We start from the raw sequence: 27,731 nt of genomic DNA, 5'->3' as shown, positions 1-27,731 counted from the left end.
CGCACTGAAAGAAGTAGATGCGAAAGCTTGAAGTAGCAGAACTAAAACTGGTGTCGAGAACACTTCTTGGAATTCTTCAATACACTTTAAAACTTGGAGGTAACATTTCACACTAAAAGGTATCGGCAGCGTGTTATTTTCGGCCATTAAACGTCTTAATGTTTTCCGATAGAATATCAAATAACGAATGCAAAGATAGCAAATGGAACAATAAGTGATCGTTACAAAACCCGGCAGTAACTGTTCTTGTAAAAAGGTAAACAGTTGATGCAAGAAAAAACTAGTAAATGTAAACTTCTTGCAAAAGTCCTGACAGAACGTGCTTTGGTATCGAGTGAAAATGAAAGCTACCGAAAGTATGAAAGGATACAATAAAGCTAGTGATATCATTATGTTTGTTACTTTTGATGCTGCAGTCTTCTCTTTCAAAATGCTTCCATTGATACCAATCAAAGCAGTTATCGATTTTTTCATCGAAGTTCTTTTCGCGTAGAAGAGAAACCACAAAACAACCGGCATTACTTGAAGAAATGTTAGCAAAAATGTATGGTAAGTGAATTCTTTGGTGTCGAGCCATGTGAAACGAGTGTGGTAAACAAGGTTACAAATCATTACTGTAGGGAACGTGTACTTTTGTATGAGGTTTAAAGGAAATTGTAACTTAGTTCGACGGTTAAAAACATTAATTCCGAAACAAGTCAAAAAGAACCACAAATGCCCAAAATGCCTCTTTAGGACATTTAAATTGGAACTATTCAAGTAACTCTTAAATCCGGGGTTGATATTAACTATTTTCATGATTTTGATGTAAGTTTTCTAAGTCCTTTGCCTCTCCGTCAATTAGCAAAAATATATAACTTATTACATTTTAGAGAAAATTTTTGATTTATTATATTTAAATGCATTGTTCTATCATTACTGATTTAAAGTAAGCAAATGCGGTTCTACTAGATAGTTATATTATTTTTTTAGGTTTATTGAGCTATTTGCAGTAACCTCTTATTTAAAGATATATTAATAATGACTACTTTTCTTCCTCAAAGTTATTTAGTTCACTCTATCACAAGCTTTGTTTCAAATAAAAAATGCTAAGGAAACTAGTGAAATAGCGATTTATATTTTCAATGGCTACTTTTCTTTTTCAAAGTTATTTATTTCAATTATTATACTTTATTTCACCTTCCAATTAAACTCTAAAGAATCCAGTCAAATAAAAATTCACCTTCTCAATGATTACTTTTTTTTCTTCAAAGTTATTTATTGCACACAATTGCTTCATTTATTTCAACTTAAAGGTAAACGTTAAAGAATTCAACCAAACTTACGATTCATCATTTCAATGACTATTTTTCTTTCTCTAAGTTATTTATTTCACTCAATTGCTAGCTTTATTTAACCTAAAAATTTAATGTTTCGGAATTCTGTTAAGTAAAGATTCATCTTTTCAAAGACTACTTTTTTTCTTCAAAGTTATTTATTGCACACAATTGCTTCATTTATTTCACCTTAAAGTTAAGCGTTAAAGAATCCAACCAAACTTAAGATTCATCATTTCAATGACTATTTTTCTTTCTCTAAGTTATTTATTTCACTCAATTGCTATCTTTATTTAACCTCAAAATTTAATGAAACGGAATCCAGTCAAGTAACGATTCATCTTTTCAATGACTACTTTTTCTTCAAAGTCATCTATTGCACACAATTGCTTCATTTTATTTCACCTTTAAGTTAAGCGTTAAAGAATCCAACCAAACTTGCGATTCATCATTTCAATGACTATTTTTCTTTCTCTAAGTTATTTATTTCACTCAATTGCTATCTTTATTTAACCTCAAAATTTAATGAAACGGAATCCCGTCAAGTAACGATTCATCTTTTCAATGACTACTTTTTTCTTCAAAGTCATTTATTGCACACACTTGCTTGATTTATTTCATCTTAAAATTGAATACTAAAGAATCCAGCCAAATAACAATTCGTCGTTTTATGTAGCGACCTACTGTCTGTTCTCGAACTCCGGGACTAGCAGCTGCGAACGGCTCCAATTGAAAAAGGGGTGATGGTTTAGGGAAGCGCACTTTCCCGATGCATTAAGTTTTTGCTTGCTCGTTACTTCCTTCTTGCTATCACTCCTGTTTTGATAAAATTAGAAGGGACCTGACGCATGCGCAAATTCGAGTAAGGTTTCGCGTTAAAAGATCGGATAGTACAACATTGTTGAAACTAGTCATTTTTCTTGTTTACCATGTTACGCAAATTACCAGTTTTTTTGTTTTTCCAAAGTAAAAGATTGTAAGAGTCCAGTGCCAAAACTTCCACGCTCGCAAGTTATATGTTCAACTTTAGGACATGTTGGTTGAAATGATGTTCTCTTTCAGGTAGTTTTATAAATTAATCTAGAAGAAAAGCCATTTTAATTAGTTCTTGCTAATAGAGTGCTATTCCAAGTAGAATACTGTTCAGATATTTTCTTTCAACACAAGTTTTCTATAAACAGAATTCGGTTAATACAAATTTTAAGCGAACACGTAAAACTTCCCTTTAGTCTTCTAAATTTTACAAAATTGAAAACTAATTATGCAACGTAGATTACATAAGAAATCTAGATAAAGCAGTCGTTTCCAACAAAAATCAGTAATTTGCAAAGAAATGGCTTTTGGAAATCTGTGATGTGACGTCACTAAAATAAGACGGCCTTCTTCAAAACTGCGGTAATTGCAATTTCTTCGTTGTAATAATAATACAATATTATTCCAATGTTTCCAATATTATTCTACAGTTTAATACATTTGGCAAATTATATTTGGCGTAAACACGTATTGATTTTTGAAATAATCTGAAGTTAATCTTCAAGATCCCTAAGAAATCTAAATACATTTTGGGACAAATATACGAACGACATTTCTTCGTACTGTCGTTTCATTAGCGAACGATATAAATAACAGTAAATATTTTTCTGCCACTCTATTCGTATGAAACATTTTTTTTTTAACATTGCAATAGGACAGCTATAAAACGTATTAACTTTTTGCATTTTCATTAAGTTTGTTATTTATTCATCTCCTACGAAAATAAGATGTCTGTAAACAAGTTACACCAGAAAATAAATGAAAAACGAGTGATGAAAAGAAAGTTTCTTCAGTAATTTGTTTTTATACAAAAAACCTCTCTAACAAACAAGACTTCGAAAATAGGGCATTCTTTTATTCGCGTTCCGGAGGAAGAAATAATTTCTGGTTTAAATATTTAAAGTAAAGTCATTATTTCTCATTATTGATGTTGGTTCTGCTGAAATAACTTTATGATTGATTCAACTTAATATTAATGAATAAATTTAATTGTTGTTTATTTTCCTTCATAACATTTTAATGATATTTTTAGTAGCAGTAAAGCTTGTTTCACTCCTATTTATAAAGGTGCATAGCCACAAAATATTCAGAACTTCATTAAATGATGTATAACGTATTTATTCCATGATACCTTAACGCGTCTATAGTTTCTAACATTTATTCAACAGAAATGTTACGGAATTATTGATGCGTGTAAGAGTAACAATTGTTTTCTTTTCTAAAAAAAAAAAAAAGAAAGAGATTATATGTTTCGCAACTGGGTCATTCCATGCGAAATGAGCAAATCAGCTGTGGCTGACATGTCACAGATTTCAATGAAAATTTTTATTTAGGTAAACCATGCATATGTATGAGGGAATGCAAAGTATGGAAGCTTAAAAACGGTTTGTTGCTTTGTTATTGAAATTAGAAGTTGATGTTTACGCTAAGCCTAAATTTTCAGAGTTCATTGCAGCTAGTTTGTGACTCAATAACTCCATAAGTTATAAACGTACACTTTAAAAATAAATATCTCCAAATTCTATAAACAAATTTCTATTGGGAAAGAGCAAAGTAAAATTTATTCGGATCTTTTTTTGAATCTGAGAAATATTTGTTAAAATATTGAAATTTTGCCAATTTACTTCAGATTTCAAATCACTCTTCTAAGCTCTTTTAATGAAAAAATAGCAGTAAAAATGATTCAGATTGAAAAACTATCTATAACTGACTATCTGCTCTAATTTCGTAATTGTTTATGAATTTCTTGATAACGAAATCGTACTTTAAAAAATCAAAAATTTCCGAAAATTTCATTTTTTCCTCTATTTCAGATGTTTTTTTTTTTTTTTTTTGAAGATGGGGGAATGCTCTAAATTTACTCATTTTTTTTTACATAAGATATTGAAGTGTCTTTTAGATGCTACTAAATTTTAATCATTGGAATCAGCGTGTTTTTGCTACTAGAGTAACTTGAATTAAGGTAAAATTTCATTAGTTACTTCTTTTTATTGTAAGTTTAGCAAAACTAACCATTTCTTTCGTGTTTCATTTTCTCAAAAGCATGTTTATGAAGAACTTGCTGAAATGTTTCCTTAATTATTGTGCTGAATTTTCCTCTCCATTCGTGATACAGGAAAAAAATAGCTCTTAAAGAACGTACTGAGCTTAAATAAATGGACAGAGGACCATCTCGTGTAATTCACAATTGCGAAAATCGTCTCTATTTTAGTTACAGCTTTTCCTTCCAAAATAAAAATTGTCAGTTAAACAACATTTTACACAATAAATATAATTTTCAATGGAAAGCAGCTGGCTTTTCTTTCTACTATCAATGGCAAACGTGCTTATTATGGCATTGATAAACTATCAAACTATTATCCGTCAGAACAAGTATGCATACGACATACAATAATCCACTTATAACAGAAAGATATTTTCTTCTTCTGCCTACTACAATCGCAAATAGTTTTTTTTTTTTGTCTCATCAGTAAAACTTATCTATCTAGAAAGTTAGGTTCAATAACAATTTATTGAAGCACCCATAGCTGCCTTGGAGATATGAAATTATCACAATTTCTTCTCAATTGTTGTAAACGGCTGAAATGTTTTTCCTTTTTAACACGCTTTTATTAGCTTCACCTGTATGTATGTATGTATGTATGTATATATCGTGTGACGGAATCTTGCAGCTCAAATTTCGCCCACTTCCTGCGATCGGATTCTTTTGAAATTTGGCACGCGACCTCAGACCCGATGTCAATGCAATATTCTATAATCAAATTAATTAATTAACTCTTTTAATTGTTAGTTTCCTCCAATTTTAATCAATATTTTGGCAAAAATCCAACAATGTTAAAAAGGAAAATTAAAAAAAAAACATTAAAAAATGCTCGCAAAAAATATTAAAAATATCTACAAAAACCTTTAATTTTTCTGCATCAGACAAAATTTGTTCCAATGTTCCAAGGTAATTAGAACACGAAATATAATTTTCTTTAACTAATTTCATGCCGAAATTTAGGTGAGCCTTCAATTGGAAATTCATTGCTGATCAGACCATTGTTGAACAAAACTTTTATTCAAATGCATCTCAAATTTTCAAAGTAATATAAATATGATTTCCGCAAACATACATCGATGACTCACAGTAGCTTCCCATCGGGGTGCCCTCGTCTTAACTTTAAGATATTACCTCGCACTCGTTTTATGAATAATTTCGTCGCCTGATAATTCTCCAACATAAGACTAAAAAACGGAAAAATAAAACAATAGTTTAAAAAACTAAAAAAACACGCTTTCGTAGTAAAATGAACTAAAAAGTGAAAAATAATCTTTGGATGATAGTAGTTGACCAATCACTTAATTTTAATGTAATACAAAAAAGCGTGAGGGGGGGGGGTCTTATCAGTTGTCTTGAATTTCTTCCATTTGTTGTCAAAGCAAAAATGTAAGTAGACAGCACCCCACGCTTTTTTGTATTACATTAATTTTACAAAATAATAATCATTATAAATGAATTAATAAATAAACAAATAAAACTTTATATCTCACTGAAGAACAGTTACAAAAAATATTTAAATATAGGGAATGTAATATACACTGGTGTGCAAAAATAAAGGACGAAGTCGAAAAATTAGCATATCAGCTAAACGAAGAGGCAGAGCGGACAGAAAGAGCAATCAGGAGATTAAGTAAGGTGATGTACGGTAGCACATGCGCAGATATGCAGGCAGACGTAATGGGGGAGTGTCTGAGTAGTATAAAGCATGCTGTCGGTGTAAGATCAGTATTTCTGGCAAAGAGATTGCTCGCCGTATAGCAGTTAAAATCACACCGAGTTGCTGCCTCAGCGAGAAATGGCGAATAATCAATCTGTTAGACGGCATCTGGATGCTTTTACCCGAGGTCGAATCATTGGGAAGTTGGAGGAAGCCCGCAGTGTGACAAGTGTGACTGCAGAGTTTGGAATTGCTCACAGCATCGTTTCACGACTTTGGAGACAATTTCAAACTACAGGAACAGCTATCCGGGGGTTCAGTAGTGGTCGTCCACGAGGAACCACACCCGCAGATGACCGGTATATTGTCTTACAGGCCAGAAGAAACAGGCGGCAGACAGCGCGAGAAATCGCTAGACACACGACACAGGCGACACGACCGATATCGCGTTTTACCGTGGCCAGAAGACTGCACGGTGGTGGTCTGTTTGCACGACGCCCTATACGGTGTGTACCTCTAACGCCTGCCCATCGGAGAAGGCATTCTCTGTGGTGTCGGGAACACCGGAATTGGAGAGACAATGAATGGGGACGAGTACTCTTTACAGATGAGAGCAGATTCAGTCTGAGTAGAGATTCTCATCGCATACTCGTCTGGAGAGAGCGGGGAAGTCGCAATCATTCCTCGAACATCATTGAAAGGGACAGGTATGGAGGTCGCGGTGTTCTCGTTTGGAGAGGCATCATGCTTGGTAGTCGTACAGACCTTCACATCTTCGACGCAGGTTCAGTCAACGGGACCCGTTATTGTAACGAGATTCTTCTTCCATATGTGCGTTTTTTTTAGAGGCGCTATGGGTCCGCAGTTCCTTTCCATGGACGACAATGCACCATGTCATCGCACAGTAGCTGCTGAACAGCTCTTAGAGAGTGAGGATATTGAACGTATGGATTGGCCGGCACGATCTCCGGATCTCAATTCCATCGAGCATGTATGGGATTTTCTAGGCAGACGCTTGGCAGCTCGTACCTTACCACCAGTAACGATTCGGGAGCTTCGATTGGCGCTGCAAGACGAATGGGCAGCAATGCCTCAACAACTCATCGACACCCTCATTCTCAGCATGGGCAGACGCTGTGAAACCTGCCTAGCAGTCGGGGGAGATCATATCCCCTACTAGAGACCGGATGTTTCTTGCTGGACACCCATCACAGGGATGTTTCGGCCTTCAGTCGCATTGCGCTCCATGCTACTTTTTCAATAAAGCTTCTTTTTATCCCTCTGATTTCTCTTTCAGTAAGTGTTGCTTACATTACACATGTCCTTACGTATTGGGGATCTTACGGTATTAAATGTGTTGATTTGGAAAGCTTTTGTACAAAGTTATATTGAAAAAACCGTCTCGTCCTTAATTTTTGCACACCAGTGTATGTATGCGCGTGTGTGTAGGATATGAATGCAGCCTGGAGACGGTTTTCGCTATAGGAGCAGCATCGTGAGGAGCCAATCGACGGTGGTGCTGCAGAGGGTGCTGGTGGGAAAATAAAATGATAGCACATCAAAACAGTCAAATGAAAGCAATAAGCAATCGTGATTGCTCAAAAAAATGCCTTGGGACATTCGAAAATCGTCGTCAGAAAAAAAAGAAGAAAAAGTCGTATATTTCATTCGGTTAAAAACAAATCAAAATTTCTTTGAAATTCAAAACAATTCGCCAGAACATTGAATTACATTTACAGTTGCTTTGAAACTTAAAATAATCTACCAACTATTGTTATCACCTAACTCGTCAAGCGACCGCGATACCGGAACTCAGCATTTTTGCGAGTGAAGCGAATGTTTCTTCTTTTTTTGCAATTAAAAACGTCTCGCCAAATAAACGAAAAAGGCGTCAAATTACATTAACAGTAGCTTTCAAAAGTAAAAAATTCCGCAAATCTATCGTTTATCGCCAAACTCGCCAAATGACCCAGCTGCCGATTAGCGAGTGATGTGAACTCCGATCGATTAGCAACATGTTCAAAGAGAAAAAAGTTCCATGATTGAAAGGGATCCTCTCTCCCCCTCTGATGTAAAATAATCAATTTGTTTTACTAAAATGTGTAAACAACCTTTAAATAGCTAAAAACATTTATTTGCAATTTAAATATTTCGCCAAATAAACAAAAATAATATCAAAGTTACATTAACAGTAGTTTATAAACAGTAGTTTATAAATTGTAAAAAAAATCCCGCAATTCTATTGCTTATCGGCAAACGCGCCAAACGACCGCGCTACAGTAACCCGCATAATTAGCGAGCGAAGCGAACTCCGACCGATTAGCGATCCAATGTTTTTAACGAAAATGTTTAAACGAAAATTACCCAGCAGAAAAACAACGTAATTAAAAAACACAGTACATCTAGGACGAAAAGGAAATCTTGTATCCCGTATCCCGTAAAATGTAAGAACATTTTAAAAATATGCTTACATCGTCATCATGCCTGCTCCGTCTTTTCTAATTTCTATTTTAATGGAACGTTCGCATTTAATTATGACTCGATTTGTTCATTTAGCAAATAATTTTACATGTTACTAGATCATTTAAAGTCTATTTGTTGAATTACTGGAGTTTTTCATTTAGTGGACTTTTTTACTTTAAATGACTTGGTTTAATTATTTGGAAAATTATATTTCATTTTATTAGTTTCGTTTCAATTCTTGTTTTTTTCTCAAAAAAAAAAAAAAAAAAGCACAGTGAGAAAATAATGCATAATTTCGCCAAACAAATAGTTTCTACGTAGGTTTAATCAAACATACTAACAATAAGCTATACAAAAACAATCGCCAAGATTAATAATGTGCCGTAAAGTACCTATAACAAAAAAAAAAAAAAAAAAAAATTTGAATTTCGACATCTTGAATTCAAATTATGTTTTTCGCAATCACGAGTGTGTGTGTGTGTAGGCGTGTGTGTTTGTGTGTAGGGGTATGTGTAGTAGGCATGTGTGTTCGTGTCTGTGTGCTGGAATAAGTGTGTGAGTAATTGTGTGTATGAATGAGCGTGCGTGAGGGTGGAGTATGTGTATGTGTGTGCAGGCATATGTGTTTATGTCTATGTGCAGGCATGAATGTGTGGGTAAGTGTGTGTGTTTTTGTGTGTGTATGTGTGGGTAGTTGTGTGTATGTTTTTGTGTGTGTATGTGTAGGTGTCTGTATGTATGCGTGTGTGTATGTGTTTGTAGGTGTGTGTGTGTGTAGGTCTATGTGTGCTTGTGCAGGTGCGTGTATGTATGCGCATGTGTGTAGGACATGGATGCAACCTGGAGACGGCTTTCGCTAGAGGTGCAGCATCGTGAGGAGCCGGTCGACGGTGATGGTGCGGAGGGTGGCGGTGGGAACATAAAATGATAGCACGCCAAAAACAGTCAAATGAAAGCAATAAGCAATCGTGATTGCTCAAAAAAAAAAAAAAAAAACGTGTTTCCGATATAATAAAGGTAACAGTTTTCAAGGAGAGTCGACGGCTCTTTAAAAATCCTCGTCTGGAATAGTTTCGAAAATATTCATCAAATAAAAAACACCTTTCAAACAAGAGAAATATTCCTCAATATCGCCATTAGAACAAAACATATCATTCACCCTTAAAAATAACGTAAACAAAACCAGCAAGAGTCAGATTTTTTTTTTAAAGACTACGCATCCATTAAAATCGTACATGAAAACATTGCCTTGCGAAAACCAAACCAAAAGGGAATATATTTTAAATGCCATGCTACACATACAGAGAGAGAAACAAAGCCCCAATGCGTTAAGAACCACTTGCAAGAAATTTTACTTTTTGATACTCAAGCAAGAAATGGCAACAAATAATATTGTTCAGCTTTTCTTCAAGCTAAAATTGATCTCGCGCAAAAAATAGAGGAAGAAAATAACTTTTTAACTAAGAGAAAGTTTTTGAAATAAATTAATTCTTACTTCAAACGCTTATAACTTTTTTTGTAGTCATTTTTCGATATCCGTGGCTCTAGTCCTTGCGGATATTTTCGAAATGATTATTTTTTACGAGCTTTCCAACGGTACAAAAACCGAAAAAATCAGACCATTTCTTGGCATAGACGTTTGCTCAAGTGGACATAAAATTGAGTTTTTAATTAATATATCCGTTAATTAGCATCCTACGTGGATGAGGCTGGAATATTTGTAACCCTCGTAAAATTTCTAATTTTTTAATACCTGGTTCGACTCTGAACTCGAGCCCGTTCTTGAGAATTTCTCATATGAGTGCAGAACGTTCCCCATCCCGTTTCACACCCTTAAAATTGAAATTTCCAAAAATCCTTTCTTAACACGCGCTTACATTATAAAATTAACCTATGTTCCAAATTTCATCTTTCTAGTCTCAGTAGTTTTTGCTGAGCGTTGATTGTCAGTCAGGACAAGCTATTTTATATATACAGACTAGCTGCACCCGACGCGCGTTGCTACGCCAACAAAAAAATACATCATTATACTGATTTTCATGACAATCGGTTGAACGGGGCAGAAGTTGTAACTCTGCAGTGCCACCTGGTGGCGAGTGGCTTCAATGAGCATATTATGCACCTTCTCCGTGGAAAAATACATATATATAGCAATTTTCATAATAATCGGTCCAGGTATCAAGTGAAGCCGTGACTATACTCAAATTTTGTACTCACGCAGTTTGCAAGATCAATCAATCGCTAAAAAATATCAAATAGAAAAAGTTTTAAATCCCCCCGTTGCATGAAAAGCCGTAAAACAATAAAGAAAGAATTTATTTGTTCAAACTCAAGAAAAATGCTAACTTCTTATCAATGAGATCTTTCACGCGAATTAATTTCTGCAGCCGATCATTTTATTCGTATTTATCCAATGGATTGTGACTTAAATTGGAATAAAAAAGGAACTATCGATCGGATTTTTTTCGAACTGGTCTATAAACATTCCCAGTACCAAAAATAACAAACGGTGAAAGTTTCAGCCAATGCCGGGTAGTTTTTGAGTTCATGGATGACATACAGACAAACATTCATTTTTATATATATACTAATAGATAATTGGGATAACATATGGAAAAATAGTTGATATATATTCAGAGAAATTGCGAGTTTCCCTGCCTCACCCTGTATTAATAAATAATCTAACTTTTTATTAAGTTATTATTTAGTAGAATATCATTCAACATTCACAACAGTTTTTAAACGTCTGGGAATAGATTTCATTGTTTTTTTTCTTTCTTTCTTTTTCTTTTTTTTTTTTTTTTGTTTTGTGCAATTTCTGAGTAAGTGTTCAACCACACTTCGAGCCCTTACTGTTTCTAGTTCGCTCTTCGTTTCAATATCGTATTTTCGTAATCTAGCCTCCAGATATCGCTAAACATGTTACATTACCTTTGAATATTGCGATTGAGGAGATATTTTGTAAGCTTAAGAACAATTTTTGAGGCACCAGACGCAAACGTTGAAAACCATGTACTTCTTATCGTTATTTTGATTTAAAAAAAAAAGAAAAAGAAAAAGAAAAGAAAAAAAAAAGAAAAATTAATTTGAATTTTGACCTCTTGAATTCAAATTATGTTTTTCGCAATCCCGAGTGTGGTGTGTGTGTGTATGTAGGCGTGTGTGTTTATGTGTGTGTGTAGGGTATGTGTGTTTGTGTGTAGGGGTATGTGTATGTGTGTAGGCATGTGTGTTTGTGTCTGTGTGCATGTATAAGTGTGTGGGTAGTTGTGTGTATGAGTGTTTGTGTGTGTGGGGGGGATGTGTATGGGTGTAGGCATATGTGTTTGTGTCTGTGTGCAGGCATGAATGTGTGGGGGTAGTTGTGTGTAGGTGTGTGTGTATGTGTTTGTGTACGTATGTGTATGTATGCGTGTGTGTGTAGGATATGGCTGCAACCTGGAGACTGTTTTCGCTAGAGGAGCAGAATCCTGAGGAAGCCGGTCGACGGTGGTGCTGCAGAGAGTGCTGGTGTGAAAATAAAATCATAGGACATCAATACAGTCAAATAAAAGCAATAAGCAATCGTGATTGCTCAAAAAAAGTTGTTTCCAACAACCAAATTTTGGGCTAATGTTTCAAGATTTTCCTTTAAAATATTTATATTTATAGCATGATTCATTATTTCATCAATAAATTCCAAACTACTAAATCCTGATGCTGATATGCACTCTCACACAAAAGCACCTTCATCGTTCTGTTCCTCATTTTTTCTTCTCCTCACAATTAATTATACAGCATTTTAACCAAAAGTGTTGAATTTCTTTTCACCTACAAAGCGCGTATTTATAAGCGCGTATTTTTAGGAAAAATGCGTTGTGCTAAAATATGAGTAGAACGAGAAGAAAAAAAAAAAAAAAAATAATTTGAATTCTGACGTTTTGAATTCAAATTATTTATTTCGCAATCACGAGTTGCGACAAGGCCCTACTCATTGGAGTTATTGTTTCTAGAAACGGCTCCTGTCCCCCCAAACTTGCCCCTCTTCCTGGGTGGTTACGTGTGTATAGCTCTGTGTGTGTGTGCGTAGGCGCGCGTGCATGCATGTGTGGGCTTGTGCGTGTGCATAGACCTGTGTGTATGCACGTTAGGCGTGTGTACATGTGAGTGTGTATGTGTGTGAGCGTGTGTGGGGGGTAGGACATGGACGCCCCCGACCAGGAGAAACGGATTCCAGGAGTCGGTGCTCGGAGCCGCGCCTGCAGAGGCCGGTGGGCGGTGGTGCTGGTGTCCTTGGTCCAAGCTGAAAAAGGAACCACAACGCCAAGGATGGTCAAGTGAGAACAATAAGCAATCGTGATTGCTCAAAAAAAAGTTAATTTGAATTTTATCATCTTAAATTCAAATTATGTTTTTCGCAATCACGAGTGTGTGTGTGTGTGTGTGTGTATGTAGGCGTGTGTGTTTGTGCGTGGGGGGTATGTGTGTTTGTGGGTAGGGGTATGTGTATGTGTGTGTAGGGGTATGTATATGTGTGTGTAGGCATGTGTGTTTGTGTGTGTGTGCAAGCTCGAGTGCGTGGGTAGTTATGTGTATGAGTGTTTGTGTGCGTGGGGGCGGGGTATGTGTATGTGTGATTTGTTTGTGTTTGTGTGCAGTCATGAATGTGTGGGTAGTTGTGTGTATGTGTATGTGTTTGTGTGTGTGTATGTGTTTGTGTATGTGTGTATTTGTTTGTGTGTGTGTGCGTGTGTGGAGTTGTGTATGTATGCGCGTGTGTGTAGGATATGGGTGCAACCTGGAGACGGTTTTCGCTAGAGGAGCAGCATCGTGAGGAGCCGGTCGACGGTGGTGCTGGCAGAGGGAGGCGGGGGGAAATAAAATCATAGGACATCAAAACAGTCAAATAAAAGCAATAAGCAATCGTGATTGCTCAAAAACGAATAAAAATAGCACATATTGACAAGACAACAAGTTTCTTGACGCGTTTTCGTTTCACTCAAATGACTATTTGTCCATTTTCTATGCAGAATTTCGTCAGAAATGACTTAATACTTATTCATAAGCTAACAACAGATCTTAAACACTTCATTTTTTCGAAAATAAACCAGAATCTGAAAACAAATGCCTAAACGAGTGTCGTAAAATAACACGTTACGGTTTATTTATATATCTATGAGTAGTTAAAGAAACTTTTTACCTCTCTCTGTTTGCTCAGTCTTGGTTTAAAAGATTAAATATACTTTAATGTACATATCATAAACGCACACCCACGTATCATGTCTCATATTTAAAAGCATAAAAAGGAAAGAGTGTAAGAAATAGTTACAAAGTTGATACAGTTTGTGTTTACGCTTTAGTTTTTCGTTTTCGTGCGAGGGAAAAAATGTATGACAAAGGAGATCAGGTAAGAGCCTACAGCTCCTTTAGGCCCTTGCCACCTACGGATCTAGTGGACATCGTTTTGAACTATGTAGGGGAAAAGGTAGGTGTTTATTTATAAGTCGAATCAATAATATAATAAGAATCTGTTTATTTATAAGTAGAAAATCGCCCGTCAAGGAAAAACGTGTGAAAATTGCTTCTACATTTGAACGAAGCCATTGCCTGTTTGGTGATGTTTTGATAGTTGACATTTAAACCCTTACTCCATCAGTGGATGAACCCTAAACTCCGGTAGATAGCGTTCATCGTTGACCAGTTTTTCGTTTCTTCACTCTCCTAAAATCAGGGGCGGATACAAGGGAGGGGCGATAGGGACGATCGTCCCTCCCTTGAGGGACACTCCACCAGTAATTTTTCGAAAATGAAGTTCAAAAAACACAAATTTAGGCGAGTTTCATTGATGTTGGGAGAAGGGGGGGGGGGGGGTATGACCATATCTCGGAACTGTTTCGGAATGAAAGTCACAAATTTTTGTGATCAATAATTTAAAATCAGTATACATAGTAAAAAGTATGTAATAAAAATCAATCGCCCCTCCCTTGAAAAAATTCTGGGTCCGCCCTTGCCTAAAATGACTGTTTCTACCAGGAAACAGTTAAGTTACTGGATCCAGTACCGCAATTGCCTGTTTGGCGATATTTTTATTTTTGAAATTTAACTCTAACTCCAGTAGATGAAACATAAATTCTAGTAGATAGCGTTCATTGTTGACCACTTTTTCGTTTCTTCATTCCACTGAAATGAGTCTTACCAGTAAAACAGTCTAGCCTCGTCAAAATAAAGCCTTTACCTGCATGTCAAACATTATACAAAATATTATCAAATTAATCATACCGCGGCGCGAGTTTCATTGTTGGTGACGTCATAAGCGTTGCTCGATCAGTAAGGGCCTCTTCACATATCGGCCGTCCGTTCCGTCCATCAAGTTTCTTTCCTCCCGAAACAGGTTTTCTTTGCTGGTTGCCATGACAGCAAGCCGTCTTTGATGGGACCGGTTTCGATCTGAAGAACCTTGATACCTGATGGCCGTCAAAAGCAGGACAGCATTTAATTGGTTCCCGCCAAGCAGCGCACTCTTTTCTCTGGTGGGTGATTTCAGCCACGTGATTGATGTGCGGCGACCGAATGTGAATGCTACCCTGTTTTCGTCGGCAGTCCGTCACGTCAAAAAAACGGGATGGACGGGACGGATGGCCGATAAGTGAACTGCCCTTTAAGTTGGCTATTATAATGAGGATTGTTGCAAATTATGCTAATTTCTTCAGATGGCGCTGCTACGCCAGCTGTATAAGAAAGCTTGCTTCGTCTTTTTTTTTTTGGTTGTTGTTATTGTAATTCTGTTGTCCAGATAAGTGTTTTGGATAAAATAAGTCCAGTAAAAAACTCGAACAATTTAGCAGGATTGCGTGATTTGTAAAGGGTGTCCCAAAATTAACGCAAGATTTGAATTTGCCACCATTTTTTCAATAAATTGTTGGCAGCCATGAAAAAAGAACAATTTGACAGTTGAGAGTTTAGGGTTAGTAAAAATGGGGTGTTATTGTACCATACAGCTAGAGAGAGTGAAGCATTTCAATTATTGCATCAGGCATTTCCTAGTCGCGTACTCTCTCATTTTGGTCATCAGAATTGGCACGCTAGGTCGTGTGATTTAACATTTTTAAATTTCTTCTTATGGGGTTATTTGAATTCAAAGGTCTATGTCAACAAGCCCACAACCACCCGTGCATTACCGTGTTGCGATACCGAGCGCCAATAACAGTAACTGCTTGACCAGCCTCAACTTTCATTATTTCTGAAACAATTGTTCAATAATGAAAGCGCGTTATTGTATCGTATAACGCTCCATTTTTGATTACCCTAAACTCTCAGCTGTCAAATTGTTCTTTTTTCAGGGTTGCCAACCATTTATTGCAAAAATGGCGGCAAATTCAAATCTTGCGTTAATTTTGGGACACCCTTTATTTCGAATGCCAAACGCAAATCCGATCCCTTGAGTCTTTAGGAATCTAATCGGACAGTTTTAGTACGCTTTTATCAACTATTGTAATGAAGCTTTTTCCTTCGGATTTAGCATTAGAATTCAGTAAAAATCGCTCAGATAGTAGTCATTCTTTGGATGAGTTAATGTTATTTTTGTATACTGCAATAAATGCTGGGGAGAAAACTTCTCACATTAGCCCTTCAGAAACTACGGCTTATAGTAAAGGAAGCAAACGAAATTTTTCGTCGAAACAATACGGTGTAGATAAGTTTCAAAGAAACGGCTCTTCAGCTACGGAATTGGTTGTTTCGACAGAATCTGATACTTGTGTCTTTTGTAACATTTCAAATCATAAATCGGAGCAATGCAGCTCACTAACATTGGATGAAAAAAGAAATAGGTTGATTAGCTCAAATCGATGTTTCTTATGTTTGCAAATAGGTTGTCGAATTAGATTTTGTAAAAGCGGGAAAGTTTGCACGTTGTGTAGGAAACGTCATAATCAAGCTATTTGTTTCAAACAAGAAAATAAGAGGGTAGGTCAAAATGAAAATAAAATTTGTAGTGCTAACAAATCCGAAGTAATTGTAAATAGTAGCGAGACTATTTCTAATTATAAAGCGGATAAACAGAAGCAAGGTGTATTATTGCAATGTATTAAAACAGAAATAATCGGGAAAGATTCCTCTGAAGTAATTTTTATTATTTTCGATAATGGTTCTGAAAAATCTTTCATTTGCAAAAATATTTCAATGAAATTAGGTTTAAAAGTGTTAGGTACAGAAAACTTAAGTATACTAGCTGCGTGCCCGGCGTTGCATGGGCTACTTAAAAATGAAAGAGATGTCCAATTGATGTTTTTGTATTACTCTGACATCAGTTTCTAAAGCGCTAAGGAGTAAACAAATACGCGTAATACAAGGTTTGCAAAACACCAGTACAGCATAGTTTTGGCAAAAATCTCTTTAACTTTAATCATAGTTATCAATGACACAAGTTATGAGTATTTTCAATTAGCACAAAAGATGAAAATGCATGCATTATCAACTATAATCTGTGCTCACGTTAAAATGAGTTACATCTGATAGCCTATATCTGAAATATTTATGTACAATTACAATCAGCTTTTTACATAAAATGACACACACTTTTTGGTTGATTACGTGAAACTAAAGCACCAAGACTTATTAAATACCAATAAGCATTAATTTAATATCAAGCCATCAGATTCCAATTAAGCTTTAGTTAAAATCCTTAAAAAACAATCTTTTTTGTTCAACTCTGTTTCACTTAAAGAAATCCAAACAATCTTAATTTAACATGTTCTTTTAACGATACAAACTGTGTTTCAAAAATAGAAACAGGAAGGAAAAAGAGAGTTATTTCAATTCAAAAACTCACCCATGTGACGGGAAAAAGTCCAACAGAATAAACATAATTAGTCGCACATCCTAAATGTACCAAAATATGAGGCCAGCTAATGATAAACTTCCACTACAATCAATAAACATAGCTAAAGAAACAACTTTCATATGCTGAAAACAGTTAAGAACGTTCAATGTAAAAAATAAAAAAGGACAGACGATAAAATAAAGGCTATGTCCGTATAGAGCAACCAATTTGAAACTAATTTAAAATGAAATTCTAGATGGAAACGTTGTTTTAAGATTTGGACAGCAGCCAAAAAAAAACTCTTTTAAAACAATTATTAGAATTTTACTTGCTCACCCATATAGTACAGTAAAATTAGGCCAAAAAATGGCCAAACCCAAACATCCAAAAAAAAAAAGTGAAACCTGTTGCAAATTACTTCTTACCCTTCCAGCAAGAAGGGGTAAAAAGTCCCAGCACTTTGCGCGTCGGGTTTTGGGGGGAAGGGGGGGGGGGAGACGAAATAATCCTCTATTTAAATAAAAATAATTTCTATTACTTAAAAAATTAACTTTAGAGTGGTTACCTCGCAGAAACCACTCTAAAATAGTAAAACAATAAACTCTCACATAAAAAATTCTAATTAACCGGGGTGTACAGGCGGGGGAGGGGGGGGAGGAATGGGGGGGGGGGTGTCCATGCAGCAGCTTTGCGTCATTGGAATTTTTAAGGCAGTTTTTTCAAGGGGTATTTCTTTCTTTATTGAGGACTTTTATTCTTGATGGGTACTCCGTCACACTTAAGGGGTGCGCCATCGCTTTGAGGGGGGGGACCCTGAATTTACATTCCAAAATCACAGTGAGTGCACATTTGCAGTGAAGTTCACGAAAAAATTTCCCTGACTTAAACTTTTCCGAAGTACAAAATGCCTCACAATGATATGGTAATGTCAGAATGATAATTCTAAAAGATCTAATCGAGCTCAGTAACCAAATTATTTGTGACTGGAGTTATTAAACTGTTTAGAGCGCTGGAAAAAAAAATTCCTGTGCAGCATAAAAAAAGTCCAAATTGACCAAAGTTTCCCTACTTCTTCTTGATTAACTTACTTCAACTTCTCTACAATCTTTTGCCATCACCGTAAGAGTGGGACAAACCGGAATTGCCAATAGTGAGACGGGCAATGCTGCAATTCTGCACCCTCTAAGTCGGTGGGGGTTCTCATTTGCAAACACCAAGCTACCTCTCTTTTACGTAGCTGGTTATGTGAATTATGCTAAATATGCGGACATATACTTGCAACTCTATCTGAAACTTTTGAGTACATTATGCGATAAAAAAAAATTTGATCACATCAAGCATCAGCAATCCATCGATCTAACGCAGTGACAAATTCAGGTGGTCTAGAACCTGTAGTGATTCAACGATAGAACAAGTCTTGATGAGAGCAATGAGCAATACATCAATAGAATGCTAAATATTTACACCTTTTTGTCTCCCAGTTTGGAAATCTCAATCCGTTTCTAAAGCCCCAGAAGTTTCTTACCTCTCAAGTTGGTATGGGTATTGCTCGCTGATGATAAGGTGAGTTGCGATAAGACCTTTAACGTTCGGGTACTAACATCAAATCATATTGAAGTCAAACAATTTTGTGGCATTTCTTTGTAAATTAGGTAAGCACAGTTATGTCTTTAGCTTCTGTTACGAGAGTAGTTACTATCTGTAAAGATGTGTAAGCCCAAACCATCTTTTACATCGAATGGTATGAACAGTAAAGATGGAATAACAAATTGCTAAAAACTTCTGGTACGAGTTATGCGCTGATCCTCCATCAGTATTCGATGAATCTGGTTTCAGAAGGAAAGAAATCCTGTATCGTTAAAGTGCTTTTATCTGAAGCAAAAGGTTCATCCACCATCACAGAACGAACAGCTGGTGTCATATATGAGGCAATGAGAAGCAAAAGGGATGTAAGTGGACATTTTCAAGTTTTGAATAAAATGCGTTTAAAGATAAGATCCTAGGTAGACTTTCATTGATTTTTTTTTCTAAATCATGCTGTATAGAAGCAACTACCAGGTCTACTAGGACCATTTCTTGCCCCAAAATATAGGAGAGGTTCACCAACCATTTGTACTGGTTATCTCCAAATTTTTAATTTTGCCCTTTGCTTCTCACTGCCTCATATGTAATAGAAGGAAGATACCCGCTTGAACATATTTTTGGTAATGATATGTAAGTTTCAAGGGAATATGCCAGCAATGCAGCGTGTAGGTCACTTGTAAGTATGGGAAAGCTAGTGTCATTTTTGATGAGTGTAAAGAAAGCACCACAGAAATATAAATGAAGTCCTATTACAACAGCCAAGCCTTCTGCTCTAGAAGACTTTCTGCGTCTCAAATCTTGTGCTTGCTCTGAGGGGTTCATTGGATATAGTGAATGTTTGAAAAGTCTGAAAGTAGACTGAAGTGCTCAATTATATGCACAAACTGTGTTAGACAGGAGCGCCAACTTGCAAAAATTATTGAGGGGGCTGGACATCTCCGGGGGTTTAGGGTGTTATGTAATCCCTCAGAGGTCCCCCACCCCAAATAAAGGTCAGATTTTTGAACCTTGTTAATGCCATATTTTCTGGTGTGTATAATTTTAACAAACAGTATATGACACGGCGTTTTCGAAGTAAAAGAATCTAAAAATTGGTTTACAAATTTTCTGGTTCAACTTTTAAATCATATCACTTGTCTTAGTAAGAGATTTTTTTGTTCTATTTTATGGGGAGCCGTGCAGTTCCGTAGCTAAGCATTGATGTTATAAGGTAGGAAGGATACTTGACTTGAATGGAAAGGCACTCCCAGAGACGGCGACTTTTTTAAAAAATGGGGGGGGGGGGGGACCGGGGGAAATTTTCTAAATTTGAGATGAAAAACAGTGAGTTTTAAAGTTTTTTTTAAGCATTGTAAAGTCATATAATCAACATTAGAACCCCCAAAACTCGACAAGCCTGACACATAGCTTTTGGCTTTGAAAAAAGGAAAAAATAAATACAAACACACACAGTATTTTCGTAAAAAGGTAATTTAATTTACTCATGTTTTTTTTAAGACCAGTTGTTTTTTCATTAGTTACACCGGCTAACATATTCAAGTGTAAACGCAGTCTCTCAATGTCTAGGTTGTTTTTGAAAACTCGATTTTTCAAAATTTGTTTCACCTCTGTTAAATAAAAGCAAAGCACTTTAGTTCAACTGCAATGATCTGTGTGAGTCCAGTTGATGTAAAGAGCCCAATAATGCAAGATTGCACCATTTCACAAACCTCAATATAAATTGCCTTTGGGATTTTGAAAGCGTGCGGTGAGCTGGCTTCGTTGTTTTCATACTTTGGTATACGTAGACTCCGAGGAAGCGAAGGATCATCATTTTGTGAAGGTTTTTCTTTTAAACACAATTCCCAAAAGTATTCAAAACTATCACGCCTCCCATTTAATATACAAATCAAACCCTCATATATTTTTTCCAGATCAGCAACACTAAGATGAGCTCGCCGCAGCGCTGCCCACCGGCAACAGATTTGACCCGTATGTTCGCACACTGGGACAAATTCTAAGTGTGCTTGCAGCGCTATAACACAATCATTATTCGCACTACTCGTTTTCAGTTAACCTGCTTATTACCGTAATAATTATTTGTTTTAACTCATTACTGAATGTATTTTACAAGGTAAACTATCTTCAAACAAGGAAAATAAAAGATAAATTTATGAGTTTAGAAAACATAATATAACTAATACTTTTCTTGATTTATTGAGGGGGCTCTGCCCCCTCAAAAATATTTTTGAGGGGGCTCGGGCCCCCTCAGGCCCCATGGAGTCGGCGCCACTGGTGTTAGACATAGCTGCAACAATAACGATTTTGCTGAGGATCTAGATTCCAAAAAACATCTTGATAACGAAGACTTTTTGTTACAAGCTTAGGAGAAATCATTTGAAAGCAAAAAACAGTTCAGCGTTATTTTTCTGGCCATTTAATCAAATGTGCACCATCAGAGGGGGTGGGGGGGAGGATAATATTTTAGTACATAATTTCGTTTTGGGACGTGAGCTACTGTTCTTATGGGGTGGACAGTCCTGATTTATGCATTTTAGATTTGCATGAAATAATACTTCTGCTTGAAATAAAAGGTGGGGGGGGGGGGGTGAAGATTTATTTTATTTGGCAGAGGGGGGGGGGGGTGTTGTAGTTTTGAGAGGAGGTGCACCATCGCTCTTGGAAAATGGACACACTTGATTTCTAACAATTTTCTTAGCATAAAATAATGTTTCCATATGAAATGTATGGAGGGGGGTTCGGGGGGGTACTGCTTCGCTTTACGGGGATAGGGGGGCTCTGTAGCATTTGTGGGTTTTGTCATCCCTCTTGGGGGTCAAACACCTTTAATTTTATGCTTTTAAATTTAGTATAACATAATATTCTCACTTTAAATTTATTCTAAAAAAATACTCAAAACTGCAATTTTTAGATGCCCCCTATTCCAAAACCCGACGCACAATGGGGTGGGACTTTTTACCTGTTCTTATTGGGAGGGTAATAAACAATTTGCACCAGGTTTAGCTTTTTTTTTTTTGGATGTTTGGGTCCGACCCCTATTTTTACTGTACTAATATGCAAAATGGCAACAGGAAAGAAATAAAAATTCCTGAATAACGTTATGTTAATTAACGTTTTAATTAATATCTCCGCTAATTAAAGTCGCACAATTACGAGATTGGTCCTATTGCTTTCTTTGAAAAATTTCGAATTGATCCGTATCTCGTTTGATTCGCGATTCGCAGCGGTTCTCGAGAAGATCGATCTTCAGATAGACAGACAGACAGACGGACGCGAACAGATTTTAATATTACAGTGGATTTTCATTCGGATTCAGTATTCCAAAGCAACAAGTTTGCAAAAGAGTCGAAGTTAATTTAAAGAATTTAGTAGATGGGTCTAGATGTAGTATTGAAGCGTTAGAAATAGATGAAATCTCGAAGGGAATGATAAGTTTGCCTAATGAAAATATATGGAAAGATTTAAACTCGATGGGTTACACTTTAACATACAGTGTGGATGAGCTAACGTATAATAAGAAAATATCGCTGCTTATAGGAGTAGATAATTATTGGAATTTAGTTCATAAAACTGAGCGATTAAATTCGTCTTTGGTGGCGATAGAAACAGCCTTAGGTAGGTCTGTACAGGGAAATTTAGACAGTAGTACGTTAACTTCAGTGAATTTAGTCCTTCATTCAGATGATTCTATTTCGTCTGAATTGAAACGATTTTGGGAATTGGAAAGTTTAGGGATACGGGAAATGAAAGCGAATGTTCTCGGTGTTAGCGAAAAGGAAATCTTGGATGATTTTAGTAATTCTATTCAATTTTCAAATGGGAGATATTGTGTGGAGTTGCCGTGGAAACCAGGAATGAAGGAAAAATTAGCCGATAATAAGGAAAATGCAGTTAGGCGTTTTCAGGGGTTGATTAAAAGGTTTGGAAATAGTCCTCCATTTTTTGAAACTTATAAGGGAGTGATTGTTTGCGCTTCTTGGAGAAGGTATAGTAGCAGTTCCGTCACTAGATGTCATTTAATCAGGGATTTTACTTGCCTCACCATGCGGTAATTCGTGAAGACAAATCTACGACATGTTTGCGAATTGTGTTCGATGGCTCTGCTCATGAGGATGGACAGTTTTCACTAAATGAATGTCATTGTAAAGGACTCAATTTATATCCAAATCTTTTTGAGCTGTTGCTAAAATTTAGACAAAGTAGAATCGCATTTACTGCTGACATAAAACAAGCATTTTTACAAATTGAGGTATCCGATTCGGACAGAGATTTTACTCGATTTGTTTGGAAGAATGATTTAAAATCAGAAGAAACGACTGTGCTTCATTTTAATCGCGTTTCATTTGGACTAAAACCCAGTGCGTACCTCCTATCTGCAACCCTGAAATATCATTTTGAGAGGCTTCGTGAACAATATCCTAGCACTTGCGAACTATTGTTAAGCTCCATGTACGTTGATGACCTGATTGGGGGTCGAGAAGAAGTAAATGAAGCTTTGCAGACTTGTATTGAAAGCATAAAAATTCTGAAAGAAGCTGGCATGGTGCTTTGCAAATGGAAGACTAATTCGCGCGAATTAATTTCTCTGATGAAAGAAAACAATATTGACTGTGAACAATCCGAAATTAGACTCCAGCAGTATGATTCTTCTTCGAAGGTGTTGGGTCTTATTTGGGATCCAGAAGAAGATGTTTTCAGGTTCTGTATGAAAGAGCTATCTCGAATTCTAACCTACCGTATCAGCACAAAGCGTTTCGTTCTGCAAGTGGTGGGTCGTATTTACGATCCTATAGGATTTCTCGCGCCTTATATCATCATCGTGAAGTGTATTCTTCAAGAAATTTGGAGTTCCGATGTTGATTGGGACGAAGAGCTGCCGAAACCATTGGACCACAGGTGGCAGATGTGGTGCGATGAAGTTGAGAACTTGAACAGTGTGAAGAGACCCAGATGTTATCTGCATGAGTTAAAAACTGATAATTTTAAAAATTTTGAAATTCATTCTTTTTCAGATGCATCTGTTTCTGCTTATAGTACTGTATTATATTTGAGTGCCGTTGCACAAGATGGTCGAATTGTTACTAGTTTATTTGTTCTAAAAGTAGAGTAGCACCCCTTAAATCCCTTACATTACCACGATTAAAATTAATGGGTGGATTATTGTCAGCAAGATTAGTAAAGCAAGTAAGTGATTGCTTAAAATTTAATACAAAATGTTTTTATTGGACAGACTCTACTATAACACTTTGTTGGGTCAAAAGTAATTCTTGTAAATATAAGCAATTTGTAAAAAATAGGGTTGAAGAAATTCAAACGTTAAGTGATCCTAGTATGTGGTTCCATTGCCCTGGTAAACAAAATCCCAGCGATATAGTTAGCAGAGGCATGTATTCAGCAGACCTGGCAAAAAATAGTTTGTGGTGGAACGGACCACCATGGTTACAACAACCAGCTGAGTGTTGGCCAAACATGAGTACAGAAGTCAAACACGATGTCGGAGATCTTGAGTTTCGTAAAGAGTTTGCAAGTACTGTACAAAATAGTTGTGTTGTAAATCCTCCTAAATATTTATTAGATTTAAATAAGTATAGTAGTTTGACAAAAGTGTTAACAATAACTGTGTTTGTTAAACGATTTATTGCTAAATTGGAAAAACATGTATCAAATACAGGACCTATTTCTGCAGTTGAAATGAAAGACGCAGAAGATTCCAGGATTAAGTTTGAACAAAATGTTGTCTATTCTTCGGAATTACAATGCATTAAAAATGATAAGCAAATTCCTAAAACCTCTAGGCTTTTTAAATTAGCTCCCTTTTAAGATGAAAATAATATTCTACGCATAAAGGGTAGACTGGAAGAAAGCCAGTATTCAATAGATGAAATTCATCCTATAATTTTACCAAAACAATCTAAATTAACTGAATTGTTAATTATTAGGGAGCACAACAAGATATTTCATGGTGGGGTGTCTGCTACCCTTGCCAGAATTAGACGTAAATTTTGGATTCCGAAGGGTAGACAAATTGTAAAAAAGGTTATAGGGAGATGTTTAATTTGTAAGAGTTACTCCTTAAAACCCCAAAACAAATAACGACGCAACTGCCGCAAAATCGCATAATTGATACTCCTCCCTTCAGTGTGACTGGAGTGAATTTCACTGGTCCAGTTTTTGTTAAATCTGAAAAAGGTAGCCCTCAAAAATCTTACATAGCTTTATTTACTTGTAGTGTAACAAGGGCAATTCACCTTGAATTAATTACGAATATGACTACGAAAAGTTTTATTTTAGCATTAAAGAGATTTATAGCTAGAAGGAGTAGTTGTAAATTTCTAATTTCTGATAACGCGAAGACTTTAAAAAATACAAATGACATTTTAAAAGAGTTTTCTAAAATTGTGATAGCTAATGAAGTTAAACATTTTATTGCTTTAGAAGGCGCAATTCATAGCCCTTCATGCCCCATGTTGTTGCGGATTTTATGAAAGGTTAATGAAAAGTGTCAAAGATCCATTGCGAAAAACCCTTGGCAGAGCGCTACTTAATTTTGAGGAAATGTCAACTATTCTTTCGGAAATTGAATTTGTTTTAAATAACAGACCTCTTACTTACGTTACTAACGACATAAATGAACCAAAGCCCCTAACTCCAGCCCATTTTTTGTATCCAGGACAGGAAAAACCTAGTTATTCGATCTATTTTGCAGAAGTGTTTAGTAAAAATTCAAGCAGAGAAAATTTAACCAGAAAGAAATTATTCATGACTAGAATTCTGCATGAAGTTGGAATTTAAAGAACAACACCTTCTTCAATCACGCGCAATGCTCATAACTTCTTAAATCCTCTGCCAGAAACTAATTTGAAGCAAAATGCTATAGTATTTTAGTTGAAGAGTTAGAAAAATCAAAACTACTTTGGTCACTAGGTGTGATTGAAAAAATATTTATGGGTCGTGACGGAAAGGTACGTTCCTGTATGGTGCGTACTTCAAAGAGACTGTACAGAAGACCCATTTAACTGCTGTATCCTTTTGAAGTTTAAGTTTGTTCGATTATATTAATTTATCATGTTTGTAAATTTATTATTCTATTATTTGAAGTATTAACAAAATTTGTTAAATCGGTTACTGTTTGTTGATTTAATATGAACATTTTAATTCTATTTATAAGTTTGTAAAATTTAAGTTTGCAACACATTCATTTAGAATTAAGATTTCAGTTATTATTTGAACTTTTATGTGTACAGTGTACAGGTGGGGTGTGTTGCAAATTATGCTAATTTCTTCAGATGGCGCTGCAACGCAGCTATATAAGAAAGCTTGCTTCGTCTTTTTTTGGTTGTTGTTGTTATTGTAGTTCTGTTGTCCAGATAAGTGTTTTGGATAAAATAAAATATGGTTAAGCCAATAAGAGTCTGGTTTCTTGGAGATACAACGGCCATCGTGAAATGATCAACAAGGATAAGTGTAGATAAATGTTGATATACAGTAGTTAATTCCCGTCATATTTTGCCTTGGTACCCACTACGGAGTCTGTTTTACCATATGTGCTATCGTAACTCTCGAATTTAAGAAATAGAAAAGTAACGTTTTCACGAAGTGTCCGTAGTCTCGCGCGTCCGACATTTTTTATACACGAAATTTACTTTTGAAATCATATTGCAAACTCTTGATGTTGTAATAAGAAAATACAATAGCTGTCCTTTAGTATGAAATTTATCATATTTAGGCTATTACTGTAGCTTTGTCAGCATATTTGTATTTCATGCTATAAAGCTCGAGACCAGAAATTCTGAATACAAGCCACTGGCTACCAGAGTCAGGAAAAATGACAGTCACTTTTGACTTTTGGTAGCCATTTTTAAAAAATATATATCATCGCCTCAGAGCAACAGTAGGATATCTTAGTATTATTCCTGGGATTAGATGTCTTAGGCTGCGTTCGGAAACGATCCACCGGTTACACCGCGTGGTTAGTCCGGTGTGGTTATGACGTATTTGGAATTTCTCTAGGAATTCCGGTAGAACAGCTGTGTTTCCGAACGCTCGTGGTTAAACCGCGGTAGTTCTAGTTCAGCAGCAAACGACACTCCAATCAACGCGTAACTTTCATAATAGGCAAGTCACGTGCGTTACGATCAAAACATGAGACACGACCGGATTGGCCAACACAGACTTTGTGACGTTTGTGATCTCGCTAACCGCTTCCAGACAGCGGTGCCACAGGTTGCTACCAAGTCGACCGCCAGAAAACAACCGCAGTGTTTCCGAACGCGGTTAAGTGACGTCACCGGTTCCACCGCAAGCGTTTCCGAACGCTTGCGGTTGCACCGAGGCGACCGATCCGCGTTTCCGAATGCACCCTTACTGTCTGACCACGGATTGTATGGAAGGACAAACATCCGTTTTACAGCCGGAAATGGACGAATCTATTATTTTTTACACATGTCAGCTTTTGCAGAAGCAGTCTCATTCAAATGAGCGGAACACGCGCACCACATTTTTACTTTTCCCCCTTATTCAGATAGATTCGTCTCATCTGGACATTTGAAAATTCCATGCAATCCGTGGTTGGACAGTACTGTTGCTCTGAGGCGACGATATATTCAGTGCAAAAAATAAATAACCAAGGGTAGTCAGTACCCCCTATACCGTCAATTTTAATTTGCACAGGTTCATGTACCTTTTTCTGAAAATCTATTAAAGATACAATCATGAAATTTTTTCTGTACCTTAAGTAGACTCTTTTCTCTATATTGAAGTAAAATTTTACAAAAAGAAAGCTTAGTTTTTTTTAAAAAAAATTCTAATGTGTAATTCACTGTATTTTTTTCAAAA

The 27,731-nt window shown here is 36.1% G+C and overlaps 1 protein-coding gene across 1 annotated transcript in view; it reads left to right on the top strand.

Moving 5' to 3' along the window:
- The first annotated feature begins 13,831 nt into the window (after positions 1-13,831).
- LOC129225242 (putative methyltransferase DDB_G0268948) overlaps positions 13,832-27,731 on the top strand; it is a 50,314-nt gene continuing 36,414 nt past the window's right edge. Inside the window, exon 1 of the mRNA XM_054859817.1 lies at positions 13,832-13,976. Within this exon, the coding sequence (XP_054715792.1) occupies positions 13,878-13,976 (99 nt within the window). The 5' untranslated portion in view covers positions 13,832-13,877. The remainder of the gene's footprint in view (positions 13,977-27,731) is intronic.

The sequence above is a fragment of the Uloborus diversus genome, chromosome 6 (assembly GCF_026930045.1).
Source record: "Uloborus diversus isolate 005 chromosome 6, Udiv.v.3.1, whole genome shotgun sequence".
NCBI classification, from domain to species: domain Eukaryota; kingdom Metazoa; phylum Arthropoda; class Arachnida; order Araneae; family Uloboridae; genus Uloborus; species Uloborus diversus.
The sequence above is the reverse complement of the archived record's forward strand: the minus strand, read 5'-3'. Positions and strand labels throughout refer to the sequence as shown.